This window comes from Astatotilapia calliptera, chromosome 1, assembly GCF_964374335.1.
Source record: "Astatotilapia calliptera chromosome 1, fAstCal68.1, whole genome shotgun sequence".
In the NCBI taxonomy this organism is placed as follows: domain Eukaryota; kingdom Metazoa; phylum Chordata; class Actinopteri; order Cichliformes; family Cichlidae; genus Astatotilapia; species Astatotilapia calliptera.
The window spans coordinates 736,235-763,018 of record NC_137422.1 but is presented as its reverse complement, the minus strand read 5'-3'; the positions used below and the strand labels follow the sequence as shown (position 1 = coordinate 763,018).

General features: G+C 41.5%; 2 protein-coding genes across 2 annotated transcripts in view; one reads left to right on the top strand and one right to left on the bottom strand.

Annotated features, from left to right (window-relative positions):
* Positions 1 to 8,675, bottom strand: part of chsy1 (chondroitin sulfate synthase 1) — a 33,654-nt gene extending 24,979 nt beyond the window's left edge. The window contains exons 1-2 of the mRNA XM_026182265.2: positions 7,949 to 8,675; positions 909 to 1,404 (exon numbers count right to left, since the gene is read on the bottom strand). Of these exons, the coding sequence (XP_026038050.1) occupies positions 909 to 1,404; positions 7,949 to 8,271 (819 nt within the window). The 5' untranslated portion in view covers positions 8,272 to 8,675. The remainder of the gene's footprint in view (positions 1 to 908; positions 1,405 to 7,948) is intronic.
* A 2,427-nt stretch (positions 8,676 to 11,102) lies between these two features.
* selenos (selenoprotein S) lies at positions 11,103 to 26,686 on the top strand. Its single transcript, XM_026182159.2, has 6 exons — positions 11,103 to 11,818; positions 12,085 to 12,210; positions 14,414 to 14,520; positions 14,610 to 14,699; positions 17,080 to 17,152; positions 26,039 to 26,686. Exons 1-6 carry the CDS (start codon positions 11,725 to 11,727, stop codon positions 26,116 to 26,118), a joined length of 570 nt encoding a protein of 189 aa, XP_026037944.1. The 5' UTR covers positions 11,103 to 11,724; the 3' UTR covers positions 26,119 to 26,686.
* Positions 26,687 to 26,784: the final 98 nt, after the last annotated feature.

Sequence of the window (26,784 nt, the reverse complement as noted above, 5' to 3'; positions counted from 1 at the left end):
TGATGTATGTGACTGTGACATCCCTGATATAGATGATGAGATATTCAACGTCTTTGCAATTTTAATTTGTAGATGCAGTTTTTATGTACTGGTGAACGTTAACCCATCTTTACTTCTGACACTGGCAACTGGTCAGTTACCACTTACTTGTCCACCTTATTGTTGCACCCCATCTCAATCTTTTTGAAAACTGTTGTTCTCGTGCTCCAGTTTAGCCCAGTGGGATGAGCAGCTGAACGTAGGCCCGGTTCTCCCCCCTCTCTCTCCCCGCTTTCCTGTCTCTCTCCAATAAAGGCCAAACCCCCCCCCCCCCAAAAAAAACCAAAAAACTGTTGAACTAATCAAATTCAGCTAATATTACTCTTAACATGCCACATTTTTTCAGTTTATTATGTTTATTATGTGTTTATTATGTTACTTTGTGAATAAAATATGGGTTCCTGGGACTTGCAAACGATTGGTTTCTTTCCAGTTTAATTGGGGTTGTAATATTAGCACAGCTGTCATACAGGGTCCATGGAAAATGGAAATGGAAGCATAATGTTGCCTGGAGTCAGCTTGTATGGAGCCGGCTACATTTTTGACTTGTTTTACACTAAAATATGTTGTATGTCAACTGGCACCATTAAAAGTATACAGTGTTAGCACTTTTGTAATGCATCCCAATACAGGTAGTAAAGACACTGAAGCCTTTTGTTGTGATTACTAAGTGAATTTATGGAAGTGTATTCAGAGACAACAGCATGTTGCGCTAAATCGGTCTTAAATCCTTCCAGATAAATCCTATACCACTTCCTCTGCCCACATACACTCAAATCCACCCATAACTCCCTTGCACCTCACACTTGGAAGCCCTGTGTACAACAACTAAATTACTACACAGATAAATAAATAAACAAACACCTTACCTCATACGACCAGACACACTGAACACCTGCAAATCTCCTGACACACCGGCCCACCTCCACATCTTCATGGGTAGTGTACATCTCCTGTAAACACTCTCTGATATGGGGTACCATCCTCTTAAGAACTTCACGGCTCATGATGACGCCTGGCCCACCCATACAGAAGTTCTCCCCAGGCTCCAGAGCCAGTTTCCCAAGCTCATCCCGGGCCCCCATTCCCGTTTGACCCAGAAAGATGGCCTCACTACTATTGAGGCTGCGCAGGAAGCTCTCGAGCTTCTCACTCTTGATGTAGACATCATCATCAGCCCTCATAAACCATTCATACTTATCCAGGTAATAGTCATGCATGTACTTAAGCATCATGAAGGACTTCTTTTGGGGAGGGTATGAGTCATCTACATTCTTCAGAGCCACTATCGGGATCGGTATGGAGGTGTCAGATCCTTCACTGGAGAAGAACTCCACACGACCTGGAATTGTCTGTGCCCATGTCCTGTAATCAACACAGACAAAAGGAGAGGACTGGTGTTATGATGATATGTCTAAGACAACCAAAAACAAGTGTGTATTCTGCAGAGGACACCACTAGGTACATTCATCTGGATATGGCTGAAACAGGTGGCACAGTCATAAATGTTCAGCATTTAGAAACCAGCGGCTATTTCAGAGGTAGAAAGCTCATATTTTAGTGATATTCCTAATTTGCATCATAACCTTCCAATAATATTCCTGCTAAACATCAAATATTGTGACAATAACAGTTTTAGTCATTTTGCCTCTGTATAGCACCACATCGGAGTTTAAATCAAACAAGTTATGGTTGAAGCGCACACTTCCGGCTTGAATTCAAGAGGTTTAACAACATGTAACTGTTTATCAATTACAGGCCTGTTTTGGAGCAGGTCCTGCTTCTTTGGGGGTATTCCTGTCCTCTGATTGTCTTCAGTAACAATTTAAAACAAAACAAAGCCAAAAAAACCATCTGCGTGTGTGCCAGAGAGAGAGGACGTGAACGCCTGTGTTTGTCATATAACGGACTTGAAAAGTGAAGGTGAGACTGCAGTAATCCCACCCCATGAGAGCCAGAGGCAGACAAGGAAATGCCCAGGAGGCCCCGGACCTCCACCGCACCCAAGAGAACCGAAAATCCGAGGATAACAACCACGCGTCCACCGACGCCCACCAACCAATTGTTTTTTTTAAAGGTGGCAGACATTTCTCCAAACTGTTGTGATCTAGAAATACATTTCTATATTGAGTAGTGCACAAACTGATTTTCTGAGCAGTGCATAGGGCAGTGAGGACTGTATGTCACCTAAGATGCACAGCTTGGCGGAGGTTGGGATACAGCAGCTAAACCATGTGGATCAGTCTTCACATATCCTCTGGACAGGTATACACGATCCCATATCATACATATAGTTCTGGTAGGATTTGCCTGTGCAGTAGGTTACAGCATAGGCATATTTTGAGTCTGTAAGACCCATTTTGAACATCCTTTGTCCTATAGATCTGAGAGAGTATATAGCCCTGCAGCTTGGAAGAGCCAGAGAGTAAACCACTGACCTTCAGGACTGGTAGACAAACTGTTCTACCTCCCAAAGTGACCACATACTACAGAATATTATACAAGTGTTCTATGTATGAAAAACTAAAATCTTAATTCTGAAAACAAAAGCGTTAACTGTTACAAAAGCAAACAAAGTAGAAAAACAGATCACATAACTGCAGCCGACATTAATACAAAATAAAATAAAAAACAATACTGTGCAATTTATTTTGTATAGATTCAAATTGTGTTGGATTATTGGGAAACAACTTTCTAATGTGAACAAAGGACAAAATAAACAAAACTGAAAAATACAGCGATTCTGTTATTTACCTACCACAAAAAAATAAAAATCAATACATTTACACACAGAAAAGATCCAATAGTGTCTCAATAAAGCGAACTGTGAGGTTCATCTCCAGATCAGAATTCTTTATTAATCCCTGAGAAAAGGATGTGGGTTACAGTTGCCCCAAGAGTGTAACAGTAACAGACTAAACTATTTAAATAACAGAATGTTACAGATTTGACAAATGTTCAATTCAAACTGCACCAATATATACAAATCGCTCAAATATAAATATCAAGAATATTGACAACGAATATTACAGCGGTGGAATATATATGATTAACATTCGACTCTAACCTGTAAACATCGTCGTGTGCAGAAAGGCTGCAACTACTGCAGTGTTTACAGTGTGTTAGATGGAGGAGATGTACAGGGAGCCACGGGCAGGAATGACTTCCTGTGTGGTTCAGTGGTGCTTTTTGGTGACCTCAGTCTCTCACTGAACGGGCTCCTGTGAGTAGCCACAAATCCGATACGGTAACAATGTTTGACTTTGCTGTTCAACTGTTTCTTTAACCTCTTTACAGCAGGGCACAGGCCGTCTGACAGAAAGGTTCATGGCTAAAGAGTTGGCAACCTGAATTCAATTACTTTAAAAACATGCTTAAAATCCAACATTTTCAACTGTGCTTACTGGTATAATGTCCTTTAGAATAAAATGGGCGGCTGCATTGGTGATATCACTGTGCCACTTTATTTTATCTCACAAGGCATGGACTGGGAAAAAGTATCTGTGCAAATAAAATTCGGTATTGTCTGTGGATTGCATTGTGCACGTATATTGTCAACTGCACACTGTGCAAGGGTGGCACTACTTAAGATGTTAACATTTTATGGTGCTACCTGCCTTTTTGGGAACACACTTTTGACACAGTTTGCAGAACTCTGCTTCTTTGTCCAAACGGCCAAAAACTCTCCACGTAACTAAAGTCCTCTTCAACAAGTTCCTTGTCTCTTTAGCCTTAATATTCGACTTTGCTCTGTGGCTACAGCAGGCACTACTAGATGGGAGGTTGGTGGTTCGATTCCTGGCTGCTCTAGTCTACATGCCAAATATCCTTAGGCAAGACACTAACCACAAATTGCATATTTGCTAACCACAAGTGTGGTGTTGCATATCTGGCCAGTGTACCAGATTGGTGATACAGCCATTTCTAAAGTTTCGATTAGGTTTATTTGGGTTTTTTAGTCTAATGACGTCCTCCTTGTGGGTGGCTGTAGCTGAGGAGGTACTAACTGTATTCACTAGAGGGTTGGTGGTTCAATCCCTGCATTATCCAGGGCACATGTTAAAATGTCCTTGGAGGTGCAGGTTTCCCGTTTAAACAGTACAGTTACGTAATGACTAAAACTTGCAGCATTGTTTGCCAGTAGTGCAAATGCTCGTCACTGAAAGAGTGGCCACTGGTACACTCACTGGTGGTGAGTACAGAGTACAGCACTTACGATCTCACTTAGATTATCTTTGAGTTAGTGATATCACAGACACTCAGATACTGGTGAATGATTGCTGAGAGTGATGGAATCAACCTCTCTCTGACACGAGGACCTGGAGATTTAATACATCATTAATGAAAGAACAAGATTTCCTTAAATAATTCAAAAACAAGTGGGTGACGTATTTAGATAGTAATGACCTACCAGCAATATCGCCATGTGTTCTATGGGAAGCAAGAAAAGCAGTAATGTGTGGCAAAACATTATCTTACTGCTCATATAAGAAGGAACCCCACCCCCGCTTGTATTAGAAATAGCACAAACAATTCAATCATTAGAATATACCTATGCTCACCACAAGAGCACACATATTTAACAACCTGAGAAAACTAGAATAAAATGAAATATTTAACGAGAGAACAAAATTTCTGATGCAAAGGCTGCGTTTGGAGGACTTTAAACATAGTAATAAATCTGGAAAAGTCCTTGCTAAAGAGCCTGTTAAAGCTATAAAAGGAAGAAAACTATTTACTCTATAAAGGATTCCACTGGGAACATTACTCATGATCGACAACAAATAAATGAATCTTTTAAAGACTTTATACAGATGAATCCCTCCAACGCTGACATTGCAAACTTTCTTAACAATACAAATCCACCAAAGTTAAATGACGAACAGATTGTGGTTCTGGATTCACCTCTTTCTACATCCAAATTCCATGAAGCCCTACGGCGTCTCCTAAACAATAGAGCCCCAGGACCAGATGAAGTAAATTAACAGTCCTGCCTCTGAATTGTAATTCTCGAAATGCCACAACTACTCCACTACAGTCAGGTAACACTAGAGCTCTAGGTATAAATTGGCTGGACCTAGAATAATAGTTTTGTGAAAAAGCCTTTCATCAGCTCCACGTAGGTCACAATGTATAAGGTCATTCATGTGGCTTTGCTGGCTGTAATGCAGCAGCACCGCTGTGGACGTGGGCACCCGACCTGGGGCTTCCTTCTTATACTGCTGGGATAGGTGTGCAGAAGCTGTATGGATCGGACGGACTTGTCACTGTTCGGGTGTCATAGGTCACAGCGATACGAGCAGGTACAAAAATGTGATGATGTCTGACTGCATGCCACTGATTGGCTGGTCGGTGACATCACTCGATGAGTCACAAGAGCGTCTCATTTACAAAAATCAAAACCACCACTTCCCGTGTCACAGACCGGGCAGCGGGTATATTCTTGCCTCGATGCCCACCTTTGTTGTACCTTTCATGTCGCATATTAATTACGCCACCAACGCTAAGCTGCATTACCGTTACAGCGACCACGCACATGAGCTGGTACTTGATTGTAATGGAAAACCACTCAGAGTTGATCAGAGTAGGTCCTAATGGAAAAGGGGCTTAACACGCTCTCTCACACTACAAGAACATTGCTGATTTGTACATCTCTGCATTTTGGAATTTGTGTTCCAGATGCTGTAGGTTTGTTTTTTCTTACCAGAGTACTCCATCCTTTTATTTCATCTCCCCCTATCCCCCACCTTTCTTTTTTCCTCCCTGTCCTGCTCTTGTGATGATGACATCTGCCTTAGACATCATCATGACAAGACAAGAAAGCTCCTTACTACGTATGGATGGTTTCATCTCACGTCCAGCACCCTATAACTGTACTCTCCGCCGAAGATAGAAAGCTGAGGACAAGTGAGTGCCAAAAGCACTATTCAGGATAAAACAACATAGATCCATTAGTACTTCAGGAAAATGGCCGTAACTGTTCATGTGCCGCTGCACGCCGCGTTTCACCGGTCAATAGAAAAAGTAGCCAATCCTATGGCTGGACCAAAGTTGGACTGAAAGGTGCACAGGAACAAGCCCTAAGCACAAGAGCGATAGAGTCTGGGGTCTACCACACCAGGCAAGACCCCAGGTGCAGCCTGTGCAAAGATGCACCTTAGACACTTCAGCACAGACAGGGCATACTGGAACACCATTACCAAATGGCTGGCATAGCATAAAGGAACATCTATGCCGAGTATGGTCTAGATGTCCCAAGGTCAAAATGGGATACACACCCTAGGTTGGTTGAGACTGACCAAGCTAAAATCCTGTGAGACTTCCAGGTATAGACGGGCAAGCTGGTGGTAGGTGACCAATATGACATAGTAGTTGTGGATAAGCAGAGGAAGACGCCCATTGTGACGATATAGCTCTACCAGCAGCTTGAGAAATACCAAAGGCTGTGAGAGTTAGAGAAGATGTGGACATCTCAACTCTGGAAACAGTAAGGAACAGCCAATCAGAGGAAAGTTAGCTTTTGTCTGTATATGGTATTATTTATTAAATAAGTTAGGAAACCATGTAAGTGCCTCTTTCTACAAACATACACACATACAGGGTGTCTATGTACCTACACATTATGCCTCAATATCACCACAACCACAGTCGAGTTCTGTGGGAATTACTGGCCAGTAAAGGACAATAAAGATTATTTCAAACTGTAAATCTAAACGTTTTAATGACACTGAAACTGATGGAATATGGTTCCTCTCCAAAAATAAACATAAAAGCAAAAGTAATCTTTAATGTAGAGTAACCTGAAAGGTAACACTGCTACACTTCTTTTAAATACTTACCCTTACAACATGTCAGACATTATCTTACACTGCTTTTTGTTCACTGCAGTCACAGTTCCATCTTTTTTCTTCACCATTTATAAAAAACAAAACAAAAAAACAACATGTACCCATGTGCTCTCATCACTTCCAGATGAACTACAGTTTTTGGCACACATGCTGTCTACAGTACTGTGGTACTAAAGAAAGAAGAGTACTTTCCTCTTTTCTTTCCGCCTGGGTCATGGCCTGAACTTTCTGTTGAAACATTTTTTATTTTTACTTCCCCACTTGCTCATAAAAGATTATCTGGCTGTTGGGTTTTACTCAGTTTTCTCTTTCTTCTAAATTGTAGGGTCTATACCTTTTGATACGAAATGACTTGAGATTGTTGTGAACTGGGACTTTGTCAATTTAATTGGATTTAATTGAACTGGACTTACAACTTTAAAAAGGAATCACCGTCCTAAGCACAGCAGTAAATTAAGCAAAATATGGCTTGAAAAGCGAAAAAGCAAAAACTGGGTTTATGGTATTACCTTGTACATGTCCAGACTTGAATCCAATTGAAATTTGAAGTGGGCACTACATGCAAGTAAAGCTCTCAGAAAACTGGTCACACTTTTCAAGCCTATAACAGACTGATTTTTGATGTTTTTGTTAGAAATATATTTTTAAAAGTTTAAGGTTTTTCCTGTCTGTTTGCCATCAGGTATGTCTGCTTAAAAGGGTCAACTGTTTGCTAATATGTTAAAACAAAACGAAAAGAAGAAATTGTGATGAACTTCGTCGTGATCCAGTTTGATTATCTACAGCTGACGATCTCGTCTACCTCCTCAGCCACGACCAGTCGAAGTTAAAGCAGTTTTACTCTCCATACGAGCTGGTAGCGGACAGAACATTGCTATACGTGTCACATAATGTGGCATATTTGTGTGCTAACATATAAATATCATTATGTTTCACGTTATAATACGTATAGCCGGTTAACTGAAGAGGCTACTGTACAAGAGGCCCGTGCGTTTCCAAGTTTAGTTCTTTTATATTAAATTGATAGGTTCGGGCATTGTTCTGTAAGTGGCGTCACATACCTGTGTGCTGCCACGGCACGGTTGTTCAGGTACTTCTGGGCAGTCATGACGCCAACAAATAGGAAATTGTTCGATCTGGAAGCAGATTTCTCAGTCGGCGGTGAACCGTTAACTTCAGGCCACAAGACTCCCCCGTATTCTTTCCCGAGACCCCCGTTGAGCCCACACCCGGCAGAGTTGGCTTTTCTTTTCTGTCCAGCTTTCTTCAACTCACTCGCCTTGGGTAAAATCAGCCTGGAAGCCAGTGTGAACCCAACAACCAGTCCCAACAGAACACTAAACCAGGCTCTTCGACTTCGACCTGCCATTCCCCCAAACTTCATTAGCTCTGTCGGTAAAAGCGATAAGCAAGACTCGATCGTCTCGATACAAACACTGAAGACTGGGTCGATAGAGCTCGTTTTCCGCCAGAGAACCGGGCTCACGCGCAATCTCTCATGGTAGAAAAGCCCTTTTCTTCCAGATGCCTACGTAGCATCGCAACAGTCTTACTGAAGCCGTCACTTGAACAATTCTCTGTCGTTGGTCCTTCGGGCGATCAAGCCGTCCCCCGCTGTCGATCATGGACGAATTTCACAGCGATCGAAAAGCGCAGTAGCTTTTTATCACTTAGCGTTCAGTAGTGGCCCGACTCTCACCATTATCTAGACATGGCAAGAATGTCTGTCGAGAAGAAGGATCGCGAAGGGTTTAACAGTGGTTTGACCCAACGGCAGCTCCGTAGAAATCTTCTAATCGCCTCCACCCCCGTGGGCCCGACGGTGCTGCCTTTAAGCTGCGTGTGAAACCATACTCACACGTCTAAATTCATCTGCTGTGTAAATGTAGCCAAAGCGTAGCTTCTTTCTGCCATAGTTAATAACACTTTACATTAAAGCAGCAGTAGTTATATAGTTAGTGACTATAAGTGTCACTAATGCACGAGCTATTGCGTGAAACTGTTCTAACAAAAGTCACATTGCTTGATTGTGTACACACATGCTGATAATGCTAAAGCCTATTAACATAAAATCGTTTTTCCAAGACAAAAATTTGTATCAGTATGTCATTTTATTACGCCGTCATTTATTAAGATCTGTGGCCGATAAAAGAACGAGTCACAATAAAGTTTTGAAAGTCTAACGTCCTTAAATGCAGCATGCTTGTTCTCTGAACTCTAGCGCCCCCAAGTGCTTGTGGTGGCGTTCGTCACCACGTCGAAAACTCTGCCTTGTCTTCATTGTGGAAGATTTTACAGCATGTTTCTTTTTAGGCCACGTCAATAAGTGACAATAAAAAGCGCTTCTGGCGTGTATTAAACTGACGATCTCTGTGAACTGCAACGTTCTGCTGGGAAAACCTCATGAAAGTCGTCATGAAAGACTCCTGGCACTCTTTTTTTGACACACACCACCCTCTTAAGAAACAATGGTTTCCCTATTTATCAAAAATGTCAAACTGAACATTCTGAAAGTAAATGACAAAAATCCTTTGTTATTAACAGTTTAAAAAAAATTAAGAAGATTTATTTTCAAGATTTTTCTTGTTTGTGTTTTCAATTGAGATAATAAAAAATACTGAGCACAAAATATCACCATGTTTACTTTTAATTCTCCAAAAGTACACCTCCCATATACATGTCATTTCAATTCAATTTTATTTCTATAGTGCAAGTCGCACTTTATATTATAAGGTAAAGACCCTGCAATAATAGGGAGAAAATAACAAAAATCAGACGCCCCCCAATGATCACATGTTTGCCAAAAGTGGTAAGGAAAAGCCTTATCGTCTGGGTTTTTCTTCCTGTTAAAAGGATGCAGTCGTAACAACCACCAGGCGCTACAACAAAACTGGCTCACATGAGGACCGCCCCTGAAGAGGAAGACCAAGAGTCACCTCTGCTGCTGAGGATAAATTCATCCAAGTCACCAGCCTCAGAAATCACAAAACAGCACCCCAGATAAATGCCACACAGAGTTCCAGTAGCAGACACATCTCTACATCAACTGTGTGAATCAGGTAGCTGCCAAGAAACTACTACTAAGGAAAAGCAACAAGCAGAAGATATATCATCCATCCATTCGCTTCCGCTTCTCCTTTTCAGGGTCGCGGGGGGCGCTGGAGCCTATCCCAGCTGTCATAGGGCGAGAGGCAGGGTACACCCTGGACAGGTCGCCAGTCTGTCGCAGGGCCAACACACAGGGACAGACAACCATTCACACTCACATTCACACCTAGTGACAATTTGGATTATCCAATTAACCTATCCCCACAAGCTGCATGTCTTTGGACGGTGGAAGGAAGCCGGAGTACCCGGAGGGAACCCACGCAAACACGGGGAGAACATGCAAACTCCACACAGAAAGACCCCGGCCTGATGGTGGAATTGAACTCAGGACCTTCTTGCTGTGCGGCAACAGTGCTAACCACCGTGCCACCGTGCTGCCCCATTTATTTTAAAGAAAATACATCAAGAAACAGATTATATTAGATTTATATTTCAAATATGACAAGTGCTGATTTTATAGCAGCAAAATTATTATCTTTAAAGTTTAAGCATCTAATAAGGCGGAAAGCCTTGCACCGAGTGGATAGTCAAACAAACTGAATCATTATAAATACATTATTTTATATTTATTACTTTTCAAAAAAAAAATCTTATTACTTTATTGTTATAGCACTGGAGATAAATAACAAGGAAATGATTCCGGATCAGCACCATGATCGAAACCTGTTGCTGTAGTATGTAAAGTATTCTGGAGAAGGTATAATATGTCACTGTACATGCATGTGGGTGTGCGTGTTTTATGTGTATAGATATTTTAAAATGATCACGCATGATATAACACTGTCCAGACCGGCCCTGTAAGGAGAGGAGGAGGAAACAGTGAATACATGAGCTACAGTGGATCTCTCACCAGCTGGATCACAAAGAGCACAGGTAACAATAACACACGTACCAGTTGTTGCATTGCAGGAGTGTTCAAGTAGAAAAACAACAATAAACACAACTACAATGTTTTGGTTCTATAACACTTTTCTATCATTACTTTATTATGGATTAATGGTGCAGAGTTGTTAAGTGTGGATAATAAAATAACAGATTAATGCAATAACAAATTGTGCTTTGTTCTCAGATGGACAGCAAACGGACAGTGGTAGATGAGATGAGGAGAGTGAAGGAGGAAGAGAGGCAGAGAGCGAGTCACAGGCAGAGCCTCGTTTATTTCCCACTTTTTTAAAAATCTGTTGCCTCGTGGATCCAAGCGCTGTCACAGATCTTTGCATTTAATTATTATCCCATAACACTTGTTTAATCAGCTACCAGCTCTCCTTTGGAGATTTTAACGTCTACAGTCTCAGCCCCCCAGCACCATCAGCAACAACCCATCAACAGCAACACTGAACCCCATGAGGTAAAACAGGGACTTCTTTTGCTTTGCATTGTCCCCTCCTGATGACGATCATATTCTTTGGTGTTGTTCTGAGCTCGTTGGTAACCTTAATAATTTAGAAACTGCACTTTGTGTTTACTTGTGTTATCTTTTTCCAATATTTAAATTTGTTTGATGATCTGTGTCTCTAACTTTTATTATGAAAGGTATGAAGAGGAAGTGACCTCTTTTGCGCGACACGGTCGCGTGCTCGAATGATTCATCTGGCTTCCGCCAACACGTCATCGTAAATAACCATCTACATTTTGTTTTAAAGAAGCTCTTTGGAAAAGAAAGCAGTTACGAGCTAACAGAAGCCTGTACGCGACGCTGTGTGAGACGGTCAGCTCGTCTGAGTGTGGAATGGATGATGTAACGATCGAAGACGATGATTCCACTTTCCATGTGAAGAAGCCACCCTTAAAAAACCAAGACTTGAGTTCCCTGAGCCTGACTGGTAAGCGTGTACGTTTAATTAACCAGCTTAAATGATAAAGAATATAGGAATACAGTTACTAACGTTCGTAAGACGTATCTGTCTGTAGCTCATGTTAAGGTGGGATGAAGGCGACATGTTGAGCTGTACATAAACCCGCAAACATTTAGTATTTTATTCTTTTAAGATTGTATTTATTGAAAAAATGTTGTTTCCATCGTTTCGTTGTTAAAATGTCACAGCTACTTAGATTATTGTTTATTTCTGTTGTAACTGAATTGCTGTAGTTGAGGAGTTCGTGGCCCATTATGGCTGGTACCTGGTGTTTGGAGCTGTGATGTTCTACCTGCTCATTCTGCACTTGAACAAGAGGAGATCAAGCCAGCGCAGCCCAACGCCACAAGCCTCACAAGGTCAGCACAACTCACTTTATATTCGTGCAGCAACCACAGTATTACAAAGATAAGAATTATATCAGCACGAAGTGCAGCTTCTCGTATCCAATGTTATGCTGCAGCAGGACAGTGAGAGCTTGTTCAACGTTTTCAGCAACAAGTCAGGCTTGTTCCTCGTGGGTGTAGGACGCTCTGTGGCAATTAACAGCTGAGTGTGACGTAGCACCTCTACGTTTGAGTCTTCAGCCAGATAAAGTGATGAAAGGAACAAGTTGTTACCTCCAGCTGGATAATTTACTGGTTGATCTACATTCTTGTCCTCGTGTATGGTCACAAACTCTGGGTCGTCATCAAAAGAACGAGATCTCGGATCCAAGCGGTGGAAATTTGTTTTCTTCCCACAAGGGAGGTATGGTGCTGACCACCTTTAACTGGTTCGTGCTCTGAGTTTGACGTCACACTGTGTGGCGCTTCAGTGATTTTTGTAACCCGGTGTGTTGCGCCACATCCATTGAGCGCGAATTTTTTCCGAGTTTTTTGTGATTGTCCTGAATCTCTCTGTCTAAATAACCTTACCAGTGAAATTATAGGCAGATCCTTTGTTAGTGGGCAAACTTACAAAATGAATTAGGCTTCAAATATTTTTTCCCTGACTGTAATGGTTTTACTGCCATTTTAATTAAATTCCACTACAGAAACTTGGGGATATACAAATGTATACATTTAGAGATGTAGAAAGACTTTTTAAACCACGAGGCTTTGTGGAAAACTCTTTGCAAAAAGCACTCCTCAAAGACTTCGCTTCCTATTTTGACTTCTTCTCTTCCTATAAGAGCGTGTATGTGGCGGTAATGCCTATCGTTCAGTAGAACCCTGCAGTGACTTCCTGTGCTGATGACATGATGTGGACTGGTTCTTATATAGTGCTTTCTACTCTAACTGAGCACTCAAAGTGCTTTATGCAGCCTGCCTGAGAGCAATTTGACGTTGGATCTTGCTCAAGGATATTTGACATGCAGAGTGGAACAGGCGAACCTGAACATCATAGCTGATTAAACTGTGGATTCTATTCTGTACCAGAAAATCCTGCAGAAAAACATCCAGCAATTAGTTTGTACCCTTGAGCACACTTGGGTTATTGGCAATGACCTGAAACGCGCTCACAAGACCACCTCTAAATGATTAATTTAGGAAACAAATGTGTTTTTGAAGTGGCCTGATCAAAGTCAGATTAAAATGTTTCAACATGACCTTAAACAGACTATTCATCCTCAAACTCTACAGTGTAGCTAATTTAAAAGAAAAAAGAAAAAAATCCCCCCCAGGCGATGTCAAATATGCATTGCTGTCACTGAAAACGATCCACTGGGGTTCTTGCTGGCAAGAGTTGCACAACCATTAATTAGGTTAGGGGGCAATTACATTGTCACACTGGCTCAGGTGTGTTAGAATGTCTTGTCCTTAATCAGTTAAATCATTTACAACAGTAATGGATCACAGGCCCATTCAAAGTTCTCCAGTCCGTTCTCTTTTTGATGTATCGAATCCCGTTTAGGTTGTGGGTATCGGTCACTGTTGTTATCCAGGCTTCAAGGGTTACAACAGCTTTTTCTTAGAGAGGAATAGAATAGAATGCACTTGTTGTCACTATACAGATGTACAATGAGATCCAGAGCATCTCCAACTCAGTGCAAACATGTGGGAGAAGAAGGGGGGATGAGGTGCACATTTTGTTTGCACACAGGTGGCTGTAGGGAAGGAGTTGATGCTGTGTTCTCTATGTAATTAAAGGGGATCTGGTGTTATATGCATTTTGTAAGTCTTTGAAAACAAATTTGGGACACATGACGTTTAAAAACCTTTTCCACATATTTCTGAATTTTTCTGTTCTCAGTTCTCTTTCCATGTTTGTTTGTCTCTGTCCTTGTAATGTACTATATGTACTATATGTACTATATGTACTATATGTACTATATGTACTATATGTACTATATGTACTATATGTACTATAGCTAGAACGTCACGCAATATTATTTGACTTGGAAGTCCTTAGACACAAGTCTGATTTTTCGGTTACTACATCTGTCTTTACGAAGTGTCTGATCTGTAGGTATATAGAAAAATCTGCCCTTGGTAACCTGTATTTCTCTTGAAGATATGTTATTAGATATGTTATTGCATCGTCCTGATTTAACTTTCGATTTCTGTTTGTTACATAAAGATCCAACACTGGTGGAAAGGAGAGAAGAGGCTATGGCAGCAGCCAGGATGAAGATGCAAGAAGAGCTTGATGCCAAAGCGTCCATCTTTAGAGAGAAACAGAAATTGGTAGAGTTTCTAAAAAAGAAAATCAAAGAAGGATGATTTTCTGTCAATATCAGATGTCAACACACTGTTTTTATTTAATTTGTGGACAGCAAGAAGAGGAGAAGAGGAGGCAGAAAATAGAGATGTGGGAGAGTATGCAGCAGGGAAAGAGTTATAAAGGAGCTCCAAAACTCTCTCAGGTAATTTTTCATCTGAAACATTTGTATTTGTGCTGCTCTGTGAAAGGGTGTGTCCTCAAGTACGGCTGTTATGATACTCGTTCATTTAACAAGTTATTTAGACAATTTCAGTAAAGCTTGTGAAGTTAAAGTATATTTACTCATGTAGCTGTTGACGTGGCCTCACATTGAAATAAAGAAGCGATCTGATTTCCCGCAGTTTCCACGCAGCCATACATCACAATGTAATTAGTTTGTTGAAGGGGTATAGCCAGGTGTCATCTCTGGCTTCTACTTCTTGTTCCAGATCGATTCCCTAGTATTTCACCTCGTAATGTAAGCTACACTTACAGTTTCCTCGAACTCATGATTTTAGAAGGTTTTTCCTGTTTAGCTACATGCACAACTGCAGGTGCAGGTGTATGTATAACTTGTACATATCGTTCTAGTGTAAATGTAAATGTGTCTGTTATTGTGTAAATACTAGGGGTGCAACGACACTCGTATCGATATTGAACCGTTCGATACAGAGCTTTCGGTTCGGTACGCATATGTATGGAACAATACAACATTTTAAATTTATTTTATCAACTTTTCTTCTGACGATGCTGTCTGTGTTGAGCGCTCAGTGGATCTGCGCTCGACTACTCCGCCTAGGCTGCACTGTCGAGCGCAGATCCACTGAGCGCAGCGCAAGCTAGCGGGACTGTCACTACCCGATCCGTACCGGAAACCCGATCGGTACCCCGCATGCGCAAATCTTACGTCACTTCCTCTCTTTGCCAACATTGCGACATTCAATATATTTGAATGGTACGGTTAGCGCCCAGTTAGCTCCTAGCATTTCTCAACAGCTCTGCCTCCTTTTCGACTGCCCGGGACATTTAAACAATGGATAATCGGTATACAAAGAAATTCATGCTTTTCTCCTCAACAGAGAGCGTCCCCCGATTGAGCAACAGCGCCGTAAAATAAGAAGAATGGCGCCTAATTACAGAGTTAATAATACAGACTTTGTAACATGTCACGTGACAATTCAGCAGCCAGATGAAGTGTTTACTGACAACTGACAGTGACAGCAGACATCATCATCACTATTCCAACAATCCTCTCCACACAGACAAGCATAAACACACTCGATTATCACTAAATCAAATTTAACACATGTTTGTAATGACGCTAATTCAGTTTACAATAGGGTTAGACCGCTCGGTCAGCAGGTGGCAGTATCCTCGTACACTGGGGAGTAAACTGCCATTAAACGAACAGAAGAAGAAGAAAACCCCTGCACATGCGCGGTACAGATCGGGTAGACCCGATTTGTACGGTCCGACTTTGCACATGCGCAGTAAGGATCGAGGAGTCCTGATCTGTCACTATCTTTTTATTTATCGTTTTTGTCTACATTGTATTACAATGTTTCATTATTGGAAACATTTTAAGAGATGCTTGTTATTCTTAACATCTCAACAGATACTCTGACCCGTAACTATCGTTACGGTCCGGATCGGGTAGTGACAGGAACAGAAGTTAAGCTCCTTGCAACATGGCAACTGCCTCAACGCTAGCCGAAATTGAACCTCCCCCACCCTCATTCAGATCAGACACAGTACAATAATATTGAATGGGTTGCATTGTTGTATTTTGTCATGTTTCTCAGGTCTTTGTCTGAATTTCTACGAACATTATTGCTAAGGATTGTCTTATTGCATTGGAGTCACACTGGGTTAAATATGTACACTTGGGTTTTAAGGGGTATTTATTATTTTCTTCTTTTTTTTGGGTTGTATGGAAGCCCCAAACGCAATTTCATTGTTCTTGACAATGACAATAAATAAATAAATACTAAAAATACTAAAAATAAAATCTGGCGTTTGGAACTATTTTGGTTTTCATGTGAAAACCTGATATACTTTGAATCACCTTGTTGTTGAATTGTGCTATACAAATAAACTTGCCTTGCCTTGCCTTGCTATGTTTAATATGCTGCTGAGAATATAGCCCAGAAGAAGCGGATAGTATAGCTTTTATTTTGGAAAGAGCCATTTCTCTGTAATGGACTCTTTTCCAAAGATGAGGGATTTCTCCATCAGATTTATTTTTTTATTACTTTGTTGTTTCAGCAACATTAAATTTAAAAACTGTACTTTTGAGTTAAAATATATATTTATAATTTTAATAAATAACAAATTAAAAAGGCATGAACATTTTTTTGTATCGAAAAAATATCAAACCGTGACACCAAAGTATCGAACCGAACCGTGAATTTTGTGTATCGGTGCACCCCTAGTTAATACTTACGCTATTGTGTTCCTCACACACATGGAGAGATGCCAAACTGCCTTTTATTGTTCTTGTAACAGTGACAATAAAGATTTTATTCTAATATGTGTCACTGCAGACTACTGAGGAGACCAGCTCATCCCAGACGATGCTGAAACCAAAGAAGGACAAGAGGCCTTTTCGCAATGCAGGTACGTAGTAGATGAGGTAGGGTTTGTTTATATGACTGACATATGTGCTGAGGAGGCAACACAGTTACAACCCCCCCATATGCAAATGAAGCACGGCAGCTGAACAACAGGCACTAAAATAAGAAAAACAAAAATCCCTCATTTGAACTAGAGATGGACCGATCCGATATTACGTATCGGTATCGGTCCGATACTGACCTAAATTACTGGATCGGATATCGGAGAGAAATAAAAAATGTAATCGATCCATTAAATATCACGAAAGCACCTCACAAAACTTGCAACACGCCGTAACTCAGCTGATAACCTTTGCACGTCAGAGCAGTGTGCTCACGTGATAGAGCGGCTGTGGCGTGCAAGACCTGTTGGCGGTCTGGTTTAGCATTTGTAGCCTCGCTACCAACCCGGCATTTCATCTCCGAGAAAGGTTTCCCAGAGAGAAGTAAAGCAAGTGTGTAAGTTCATCTCTGAATGTTAGTAAAGCATTCCCACGTTAAGCTTAACAAGCGATATATGGAGCGACTGCCTCTTCTTGCTGCTACTTCAATCATGAAACTGATCAGTGATCAGCTGATCGTCTCTCTGGTTTGTTTTTGGCCCACTTTGCACCAGAAAGAGGAAACCAGCGGCTGAACAACAGCAGCACGTTTAAGCTTGATAAGCTGTTGTTAGAAAGTAATATTAAATAAATTCTACACCAAGATCTTTTTCTACAGCTGACGTAACTGTGCAGGGGCGAATCTAGCAAAGTTTAGCCAGGGGGGCCGATAGGGCATGAACAGGGAAAAGGGGGCACAAAGACATACTTTTCTTTCTTATTCTCATTTAAAATGTCTAGCTTTTAATAAATAATTATCTGAATCTTACACCCAAAGTTTTTACCTGATGTAAAATATATAGAAGTCAATTACTGTATATAGTAACTGTTAAGTCTAATACACTCTAGTAAGCCATAGTACTTTTGGGAAGATATAATCAGTGCAGTCTGCAGTTTTGTAGAAGAAAGATGTTATATCTATTTAATTATTGTAGAAAAATAATTTATTTCTGTGCAATTTTTTTTTTTACACATGCATTAAAGTAAAGTTGATTACATCGATTAAGCATCATGAGGTGAGGGGTGGTTCCCTATTTTTTTTTTTTTTTTTTTTTTTTTTTTTTGCTGGGAGTTTGCAACCCTATTAGTTAGGTTGTTTAATATTCCTGCTAACTACTCTTTAAAACACCAGAATAGGGAGGATGGTGCAGGTTTAAGTTTATTAGATTGATGAGTGTTGCTAACTATGAAACATTTTGGGTGCAGTGTATTTTTTGAATACAGGTATAGCAGAATAGCTTTAGTGTTTGTTTGTTTTTTAAAACTTGACTATGAACTTATACACAATGCAGCAAGATATTAAAAATTACACTATATCGGATTCATATCGGTATCAGCAGATATCCAAATTTAGGATATCGGCATCGGACATAAAAAAGTGGTATTGTGCCATCTCTAATTTGAACGTCGGGAAGTTCGGGAGAATACAAAGAAAAGGACTGGTTTTATAACAGTGTTCTGTAAATACTTCCTGTCAATGATTCATGGAATATGGTCTACATGTGGAGTCGGTGGCCTTCTATGGGTGTTGGAGAGCTGTTCGAACGATCACCAGATGTGTGTCAAAAGAATCTGCTGTGATGGTAATGACACTCTGCGCTCTCTTAACGGTCTCCTACTGCAGCTATTTATCAGAGGGGTGCAGAAGGGTTAAAAAAAATTCAAGTGGTTTACAGCAGGCACTTCACTGAATTTAAATCCATGTATGTAATCCACACATTATTAGTAAAACTACTGTTAAGATGTACCAAATTTCCCCTTGTTTTTTAGGATTATTCTATTCTATTCTATTCTATTCTTCTACGTAATACATTTAACAAGTTGTGTTATTAAAGTGTTTATTTATTCATCGTCAGGATTCAGACCATTCTTTCCCATAAATGTTTGCTTGGTTATTCCCTACATTCAGGTTAAGGGGGTGTGATCATAATGAAGCTTTGATTGCACAATAAGATAAGATAACTCTTTATTATCATTGCACATTCATGCTTAGTACAGTAGTATAACGAAATGGGACAATTGTCCCACGTCAACAAAACAGAGCACAGTAAACTTTAGATTGGATAAAAAGTGCAAATAGGTATGGCCTAATATATTAAAGAATGAATGTTTATTGCACATTATTTCCTACCAGAAAAGCCCAGGGAGGTAGCTAATCAGGTCAGCTGTTAGCATTGGTTAGGGCTATTGCCTTGTTGTAAAGGCTGTCCTTGAGTCTGTTTGTCTGTGACCTCAGCAGCCTGAATCCAGACAGCAGCAACTTAAACACCCGGTGTCCTGGGTGTGTGCAGTCCTGTAGGATGTTGCAAGCGCAGCAAGCGCTGCATAGGTCCTTTAGGGAGGGCAGAGGCTGTCCAGTGATTTTTTTGGGCCATATTAATGACCATCTCAAGTGCCTTTTTGTGTGCCATGGTGCAGCTGGAGATACAGTACAGTATGTCAGCACACTTTCAATGGCACAACAGTAGAAGACGATGAGCAGCTCCCTCTTCAGGTCCATTTTTGGAGGATTCTCAGAAATTGGAGACGCTGTTGGGCCTTCTTTAAAACCTCTCAGGTATTTGAGCTCAATTGGAGGTCGGTGTCTATGTGCACACCCAGGAACTTGAAACTGGACACGCTTTCCAAACACTTCCTGTTGATGCTGATGGGCTGTAGCACTGACTTCGTCCTTCTGAAGTCCAATACCAGGTTGTTGTCTGCGCACCAATCCAATAGCATCTGAGCCTCAGCTCTGTACGCTGTTTCGTCTCCCTCAGAGATGAGCCCCACAGCGGTGATGTCATCTGTGAACTTAATGACTGCATTGTCTTGGTTGGGTACTGACAGAGTCATGTGTGTACGGAGTGTTCAGGAGGGGACTTAGTAAACAGCCTTGTGGAGAGCCGGTGTAAAGGCTGATGAAAGCTGAGGTCCCACTCTAACTCTCTGTACACAGGCCAAGAGAAGTTTCTGATAAAAGGAAGTCCAATATGCAGCAGTTTTACTGTCCGTCTGTATCAGTTAACGTAGAACTAAAGTCAACAAAGAGCAGCTTGTTCTTCATATGCAGATGATGTTGTTTTGTTCTTGTCAAACCCTGAGCGATCTGTTCCTGTACTCTTAGATGTGGTGAGGTCGTTTGGGGAAATCTCAGGTTATACAATTAATTGGCAGAAGAGTGAGTTTGTGGCTTTAACTTGGATGTTGATCTTAAGATAAGATAAGATAAGATAGAACTTTATTAATCCCTCGGGTGGGTTCCTCTGGGAAATTCGACTTCCAAAAAGCACAGCAACGACCGAAGTTACAGTTACAGAATTGTTATATATATATATATATATAATACACACACACACACACACACACACACACACACACACACACACACACACACACACACACACACACACACACACATAAATACAGAGACAAATATAAATAAAATATACAAAGGGGATAAATAGAATAAATAGGAATAAAAAATAAAAATACAAGTGAATTGCACATTTCAAGTATTGAGTCTATTGCACTGTTGACTATTTACAAAAGGTATTGCACAGTGAGGTGAAGAGGCACTACAGCTTAGTTGTTCCCCCCTCCTTTGTCCCCCTGTTTCCCCTCCCTCTCCCCTCCAGAGAGGAGTTAAACAGTCTGATGGCGTGTGGGACAAAGGAGTTTTTAAGTCTGTTAGTTCTTGTCTTTGGGAGAAGCAACCTGTCACTGAACAGACTCTTCTGGTTGTTTATGGCCGTGTGCAGAGGATGCCCAGCATTGTCCATAATGTCCATCAGTTTCTTTAATGTCCTTTTCTCTGCCACTGTCACCAGAGTGTCCAGCTTCATGCCGACCACAGAGCTAGCCCTCCTGATCAGTTTCTCCAGCCTGGATGAGTCCTTCTTTGCTGTGCTGCTCCCCCAGCACACCACAGCATAGAAAAGTACTCCAGCAACCACCGACTGGTAAAACATCCTCAGGAGCTTCCTGCAGATGTTAAAAGACCTCAGCCTCCTGAGGAAGTACAGTCGGCTTTGGGCTTTTTTATACAGGTGCTCTGTGTTGCATGACCAGTCCAGTTTATTGTCCACCCACAGCCCGAGGTACTTGTACTTGTTGACCACCTCCACCTCCTCCCCCTCTATCTGAACCGGCAGTGGACCTTCTCTGGACCTCCCGAAGTCCACAACCAGTTCCTTAGTCTTTGAGGTGTTGAGTTGCAGGTGGTTTGTGTGACTCCATGCGACAAAGTTCCTCACCAGACTTCTGTACTCCTCTTCCTGATCATCCCAGATACACCCCATGATGGCCGTGTCATCTGCAAACTTCTGAATGTGGCATAATTCAGAGTTGTAGCAGAAGTCAGAGGTGTACAGGGTGAAGAGAAGAGGGGACAGCACAGTTCCCTGTGGTGCTCCTGTGCTGCTGACCACTGTGTCAGACGTGATGTCCTTCAGCCTGACGTACTGTGGTCTGTCGGTGAGGTAGTCGGAGATCCAAGCCACCAGGCAGGGGTCCACCTCCATCCTGTTCAGTTTTTCCTGAAGCAGACAGGGCCGGATGGTATTAAAGGCACTGGAAAAGTCAAGAAACAGGATCCTGACCGTGCCTTTTCCCCCATCCAGGTGTGAGTGGGCTCTGTGTAGGAGGTACAGGATGGCATCCTCCACTCCGACACCCGCCTTGTATGCAAACTGTAGTGGGTCCTGGGCATGTTGTACCTGTGGTCGGAGGAGGTTGAGGAAGAGCCGCTCTAGAGTCTTCATAAGATGTGACGTCAGTGCCACCGGTCGGAAGTCATTCAGCTCATTGGGCCGGTTCTTTTTGGGGACCGGGACGATGCAGGATGTCTTCCATAGGGCGGGCACTCTCCCCAGTCGCAGACTGAGGTTGAAGACTCGTTGTAGCGGCTCCCCAAGTTCAGCAGCACGCGCCTTTAGCATCCTAGGACACACCTTGTCTGGGCCTGCTGCCTTTCTGGGGCGAAGCTTCCTCAGTTGTCTCCTGACCTGATCCACTGTGACACTGGGAGATGTTTGGGAGGAGGGGAGGGGGGGAGATGTCTTGCTGCTGAGAGAGGGATTGGAGGAGGGGGGTGTCATGGTGTCAGGAAGGGGGGGAAGCGAGGGAGGTAGGAGAGTGGGGATTGGACTCTGTAGTGAAGGTGAGGGTGGGGGGGTTGTGGGCTGGTCAAACCTGTTGAAGAAGTTGTTGAGTTCGTTTGCCTTCTCCACAGTCCCCCCCACTGTGCTTTTCTTGGTGTTGTGGCCTGTGATGGTTTTCACACCATTCCAGACCTCCCTCATATTGTTCCTCTCCAACTTCTGCTCCACCTTCCTCCTGTAGGTGTCCTTTGCTTCCCTCAGGCAGCGTTTCACCTCCCGCTGTGCTGCCTTCATCTCCTCCTTCACTTTGCTCCTGAAAGCCTTCTTCTTCATGTTGAGGACAGCTTTGACTTCCTGTGTTACCCACGGTTTGTTATTAGGATAACACCGTACCGTCTTAGCAGGGGCGACCGTGTCCACACAAAAGTTGAGGTAGTCTGTAAGACAGTGTGTCGCCCCCTCTATGTCCTCACCATGTGGGCTCAGGAGCACATCCCAGTCTGTGGTGTCTTTTGAAAATTTTGCCTTTTAAAATTACAGACAGATTGAAATACTTGGTGTTATTTTGCCTAAGGATCCTAAATTGATCTTTAAGTTGAATTATCTTGAACAAGTTGAAAAATTGAAAAAGGACATTGAGAAATGGAGGGCTCTCCCTATTCCCATGGTAGGTCGCATTAATGTAATCAAAATGGTTTCCCTTCCTAAATTTCTATATTTATTTTTAAACTCACCTATCTTTTTGAATAAGCAACTTTTTAAAGTGGTCGACTCAGTAGTATTACCATGTGTTTGGGGCTTTAAAGCTCACAGGATACCAAAAGTTCATCTATGCAAGTCTAAACTTACGGGTGGATTTGCTCTGCCACTGTTTCAGTTTTATTATTGGGCTGCAAACGCCAGAACTCCTGCTCACTGGCAGGAAGGGTACAGAAAGGTCATGTCTGCCGAGACCCCACCCCGGGTGGTCACAGAGAGTGGTGGGGTGGAGAATCGTTCCCTCCCTGCTCTTCTTTTTTCGTCCTCTAATCCGCGAACCAAGGTCAATAATTTTATAGTTTCGAACTGCGTTAAAATCTTCCGTCAGATCAAAAAAGGTTGTGCTCTACCGGACACTTCGATCCATACTCCAGCATATTGTAATCATGCATTTCCACCCTCATGTTTAGACGCCTTATTTGAGGTCTGGACACAGAAAGGTATTATTACTCTCAAAGATTTATATATTGACAGGCAGTTTGCATCATTTACTCAGTTGCAGAACAAGTTCTCTCTCCCTGCGTCACATTTTTTTCATTATTTACAGATAAGAAACTATGTTCGTCAGAGTATCCTAAATTTTCCATCTCTTCTGGGAGAGGGGTCAATTTTTGCTCTCCTTCTGAGCTCCCCGGATTCTAAAAAGTTGGTTTCTGGTTTTGTGAAAGCTTTTTCTGAGTATTTAAATTTTAAATCTGACTTTTTGAAGATGGCATGGGAGGAGGAGCTTGGTTTGCAAATAGGAGATGAGGTGTGGGAGAGGAGTCTGTGTAGGATCCATTGTTGCTCTATAAATGCAGGCATCGGTTGATTCAATTCAAAGTGCTTCACAGACGTCATTATTCAAAAACTAAACTCCACAGGATTTTTCCTTCTATCAGTCCGATATGTGATCGTTGTAAACTTGGAGAAGGCTCTCTCACTCATTTATTTTGGACTTGTCCCAAATTGCATAACTATTGGTTGGACATTTTTAAATGTTTTTCTGGTATCTATAATCGCACATTAGAGCCGGACCCAATAACTGCATTGTTTGGATCTTCCTCTTCCCTTTTACACCTCAGCTCTGCTGCACAAACTACAGTTTTGTTCAGAATGGTAATTGCTAAGAAAACTATCTTGACTCTGTGGAAGCCGTATATTGTACCTCAGTTCAAAATGTGGCTGACAGAACTGACTGCTCTACTGCCCATGGAGAGGATTAGTAGTAATTTCTTTGATGTGTGGCAGCCATTTTTAGACCATGTATTAAAACAAAGTCCTGTTTGATCGATCACCAATAACTCAGCCTACCACCTTAGCGTTTTATTTCTGTTTATTGCCAGTGTTGAAGTAGTATTTTTGTCGTTGCAGTGTAATCCTTTGCCTTATTTGTGTGTTTTTGCCCTTGCTGCTGTGTTGTCTGTTGCTTTTTTGTCTTTTTTTTCCCTTATATCAAAAAATCTCAATAAACATACTTAAAAAAAAACAAAAACAAAGTGCAGCCTGGTGTAACGCCCTTTGTTGTTCTAGCTGGGAGATTGTGGTGTGGATCGTAGTAACAGTGGTGCCTTCAGTTGATCTGTTTGCTGTATGCGATCTGGAGTGGGTAGAGTGTTGGGTGGCAGCCAGGATATCATGTGGCGTCGGACCAGTTTCTCAAAACACTTCAATCCCAAGAAATGATTGTGTAGAAAATACTATTCCTGACCTGATAGACTCAACCTTGTTTACAAAGAAAGGAATTGATTACATACGTCAGCAAAGGCTTTCAGGGTGGTCGACTGTGGTACATTTAGAAAAGAACTCATAGTCTTAAAAATATATGCGTATATGCGACACCACAGGGGGATCTTGTGGGTGCTGCAAGATAAGTCTAATATGTGTTACCAGTGGTGTTCTTGGTGACTTCGGTCCCAACTGCTTTTAGATCATTAACAAGCTCCTCTTGTGCAGTTCAGGGCTGATCCACCTCCTTTTTCATGATCGTCCTCACACCATGAGCAAGGGTGCATGTAGCTCCAGACCTTGGGTTATTGATGTTTCTTCTGTTTCTGAATAATCACAGTTGTCACCAAGCTTCTTGTCGATGGACTTATATAAAAACATTCCACTGTTTAGTGATGTACTCAATAAATACAGGACTGTTTGTTAAATATGCAGTCATCCTCCGCTGGTGTGAATAAGGGTCAAAATCAGGCAGGTAAATAGTTATGCTTACTAATGAATGATCAGATAGACCTCCTTAGCCCTCATTCACTTCTGACTTTTCAGGAGATTTGTTGGATACAGATTTTGCAGCTCTTGTGGGAGGCGTCTTTTTCGAGGTTGTACAGAAAGTAGGAATCATTAAACATGAACATGTACCAGTGGGAGCTGAGGAAAGACCGTCCGCTCAGTCTGACTGTATCATGTGACGTTGTGGAAACTTTTTCAATGATGACAATATACACATTGAGTTTGAGCGGGGGAACCTGCAGTCAGCTGAGACTGAAGAAGGCAGTTGGATGATGACGAAACGTTTCTCCCAGTGATAACGTTATATCCAGAGGAACCGAGTCAACTTGGAATTTCCTTAACTGCATCAAGTCTGTGAAGGTTCTCAGTCATCCAGGTCATCGTAGTTAACTGCATCGAGACATTTCTCGTTGATATTCTCTCTATATCATTAAGAAATTAAATGAATGGAATTACCATCAAAAATTAGACTCTTTTTTTCTTTTTTTTTTTCCTTTGGAGGTGAGCACACTTGAAAAGAAGTTTGAAAGTGAACAAATGATCAAATAGTTTTTCCCTACTGGAATATTGGCTTTAAGAACAGATCAGCTGAAACACTGATTTGAAGTTTATTACAAAGCAAAAACTCAAAAAACCTCAACTCTCTGCGTTTTAGAACAAAAAGCTTAATTTTGTTTTAATGTGTTAAATGTTTCTTTTGTCTGCTTCCTTTCTTCTTTGCATGTTTTACAGATTACAATCCCCTCACTGGACAGGGAGGAGGTTCTTGTTCCTGGAGACCTGGCAGGAGAGGACCCTCATCTGGTGGATGAGGTTAAAAAAGGTTGGAGGCGCTGGACTGCTGGACCTTTGACCTCTGACATCCTGATGTACACACTGGCTGTGGAAATTAAGCTGATAATGTCACCTATCCCATGCTTTATTAGAGTTGAGAATACTTCATAGTTGTTGATCAGTTGGCATAATTGATGACATGTACCTGCACCATGTTTTATTTCTCTTCGGTGTTCACTTTCAACCCATTGTATGCTTTTAGTAGATAACTGAACTGAAAATTATTTGCTTGTCATGAAGCCATTCCTATAAACGGTTATAACCAGTAGGGTTGGCTGATGATTTTCACACAACCAGTGTATGTGTGTGTGTGCGTGTGTGGGGGGGGTCTCCTTATATATTTTATTTTGTTTATACCTAAGTGTGCCACTATAGCTGAATAGTTTATATTACTCCAGGACTCTAGCTGGTGGATAAAACAGAATGAAATTGAACTTTCGGATTATATAGTTGAAAAAATTGATATATAAAAATGGAAGGAGGTTCTGTACATTGTTGTGCTCATTTGCATTATACAATAAAGAATACAGTCTGCAGGATTTTAAATGTGTTGTCTTATTAACAGTTACTGTATTATTTACATTGTGTGTAATGTGGAAACCAGTACATTGTGCTTCTCAGACACTCCACAGCATATCTTTGAA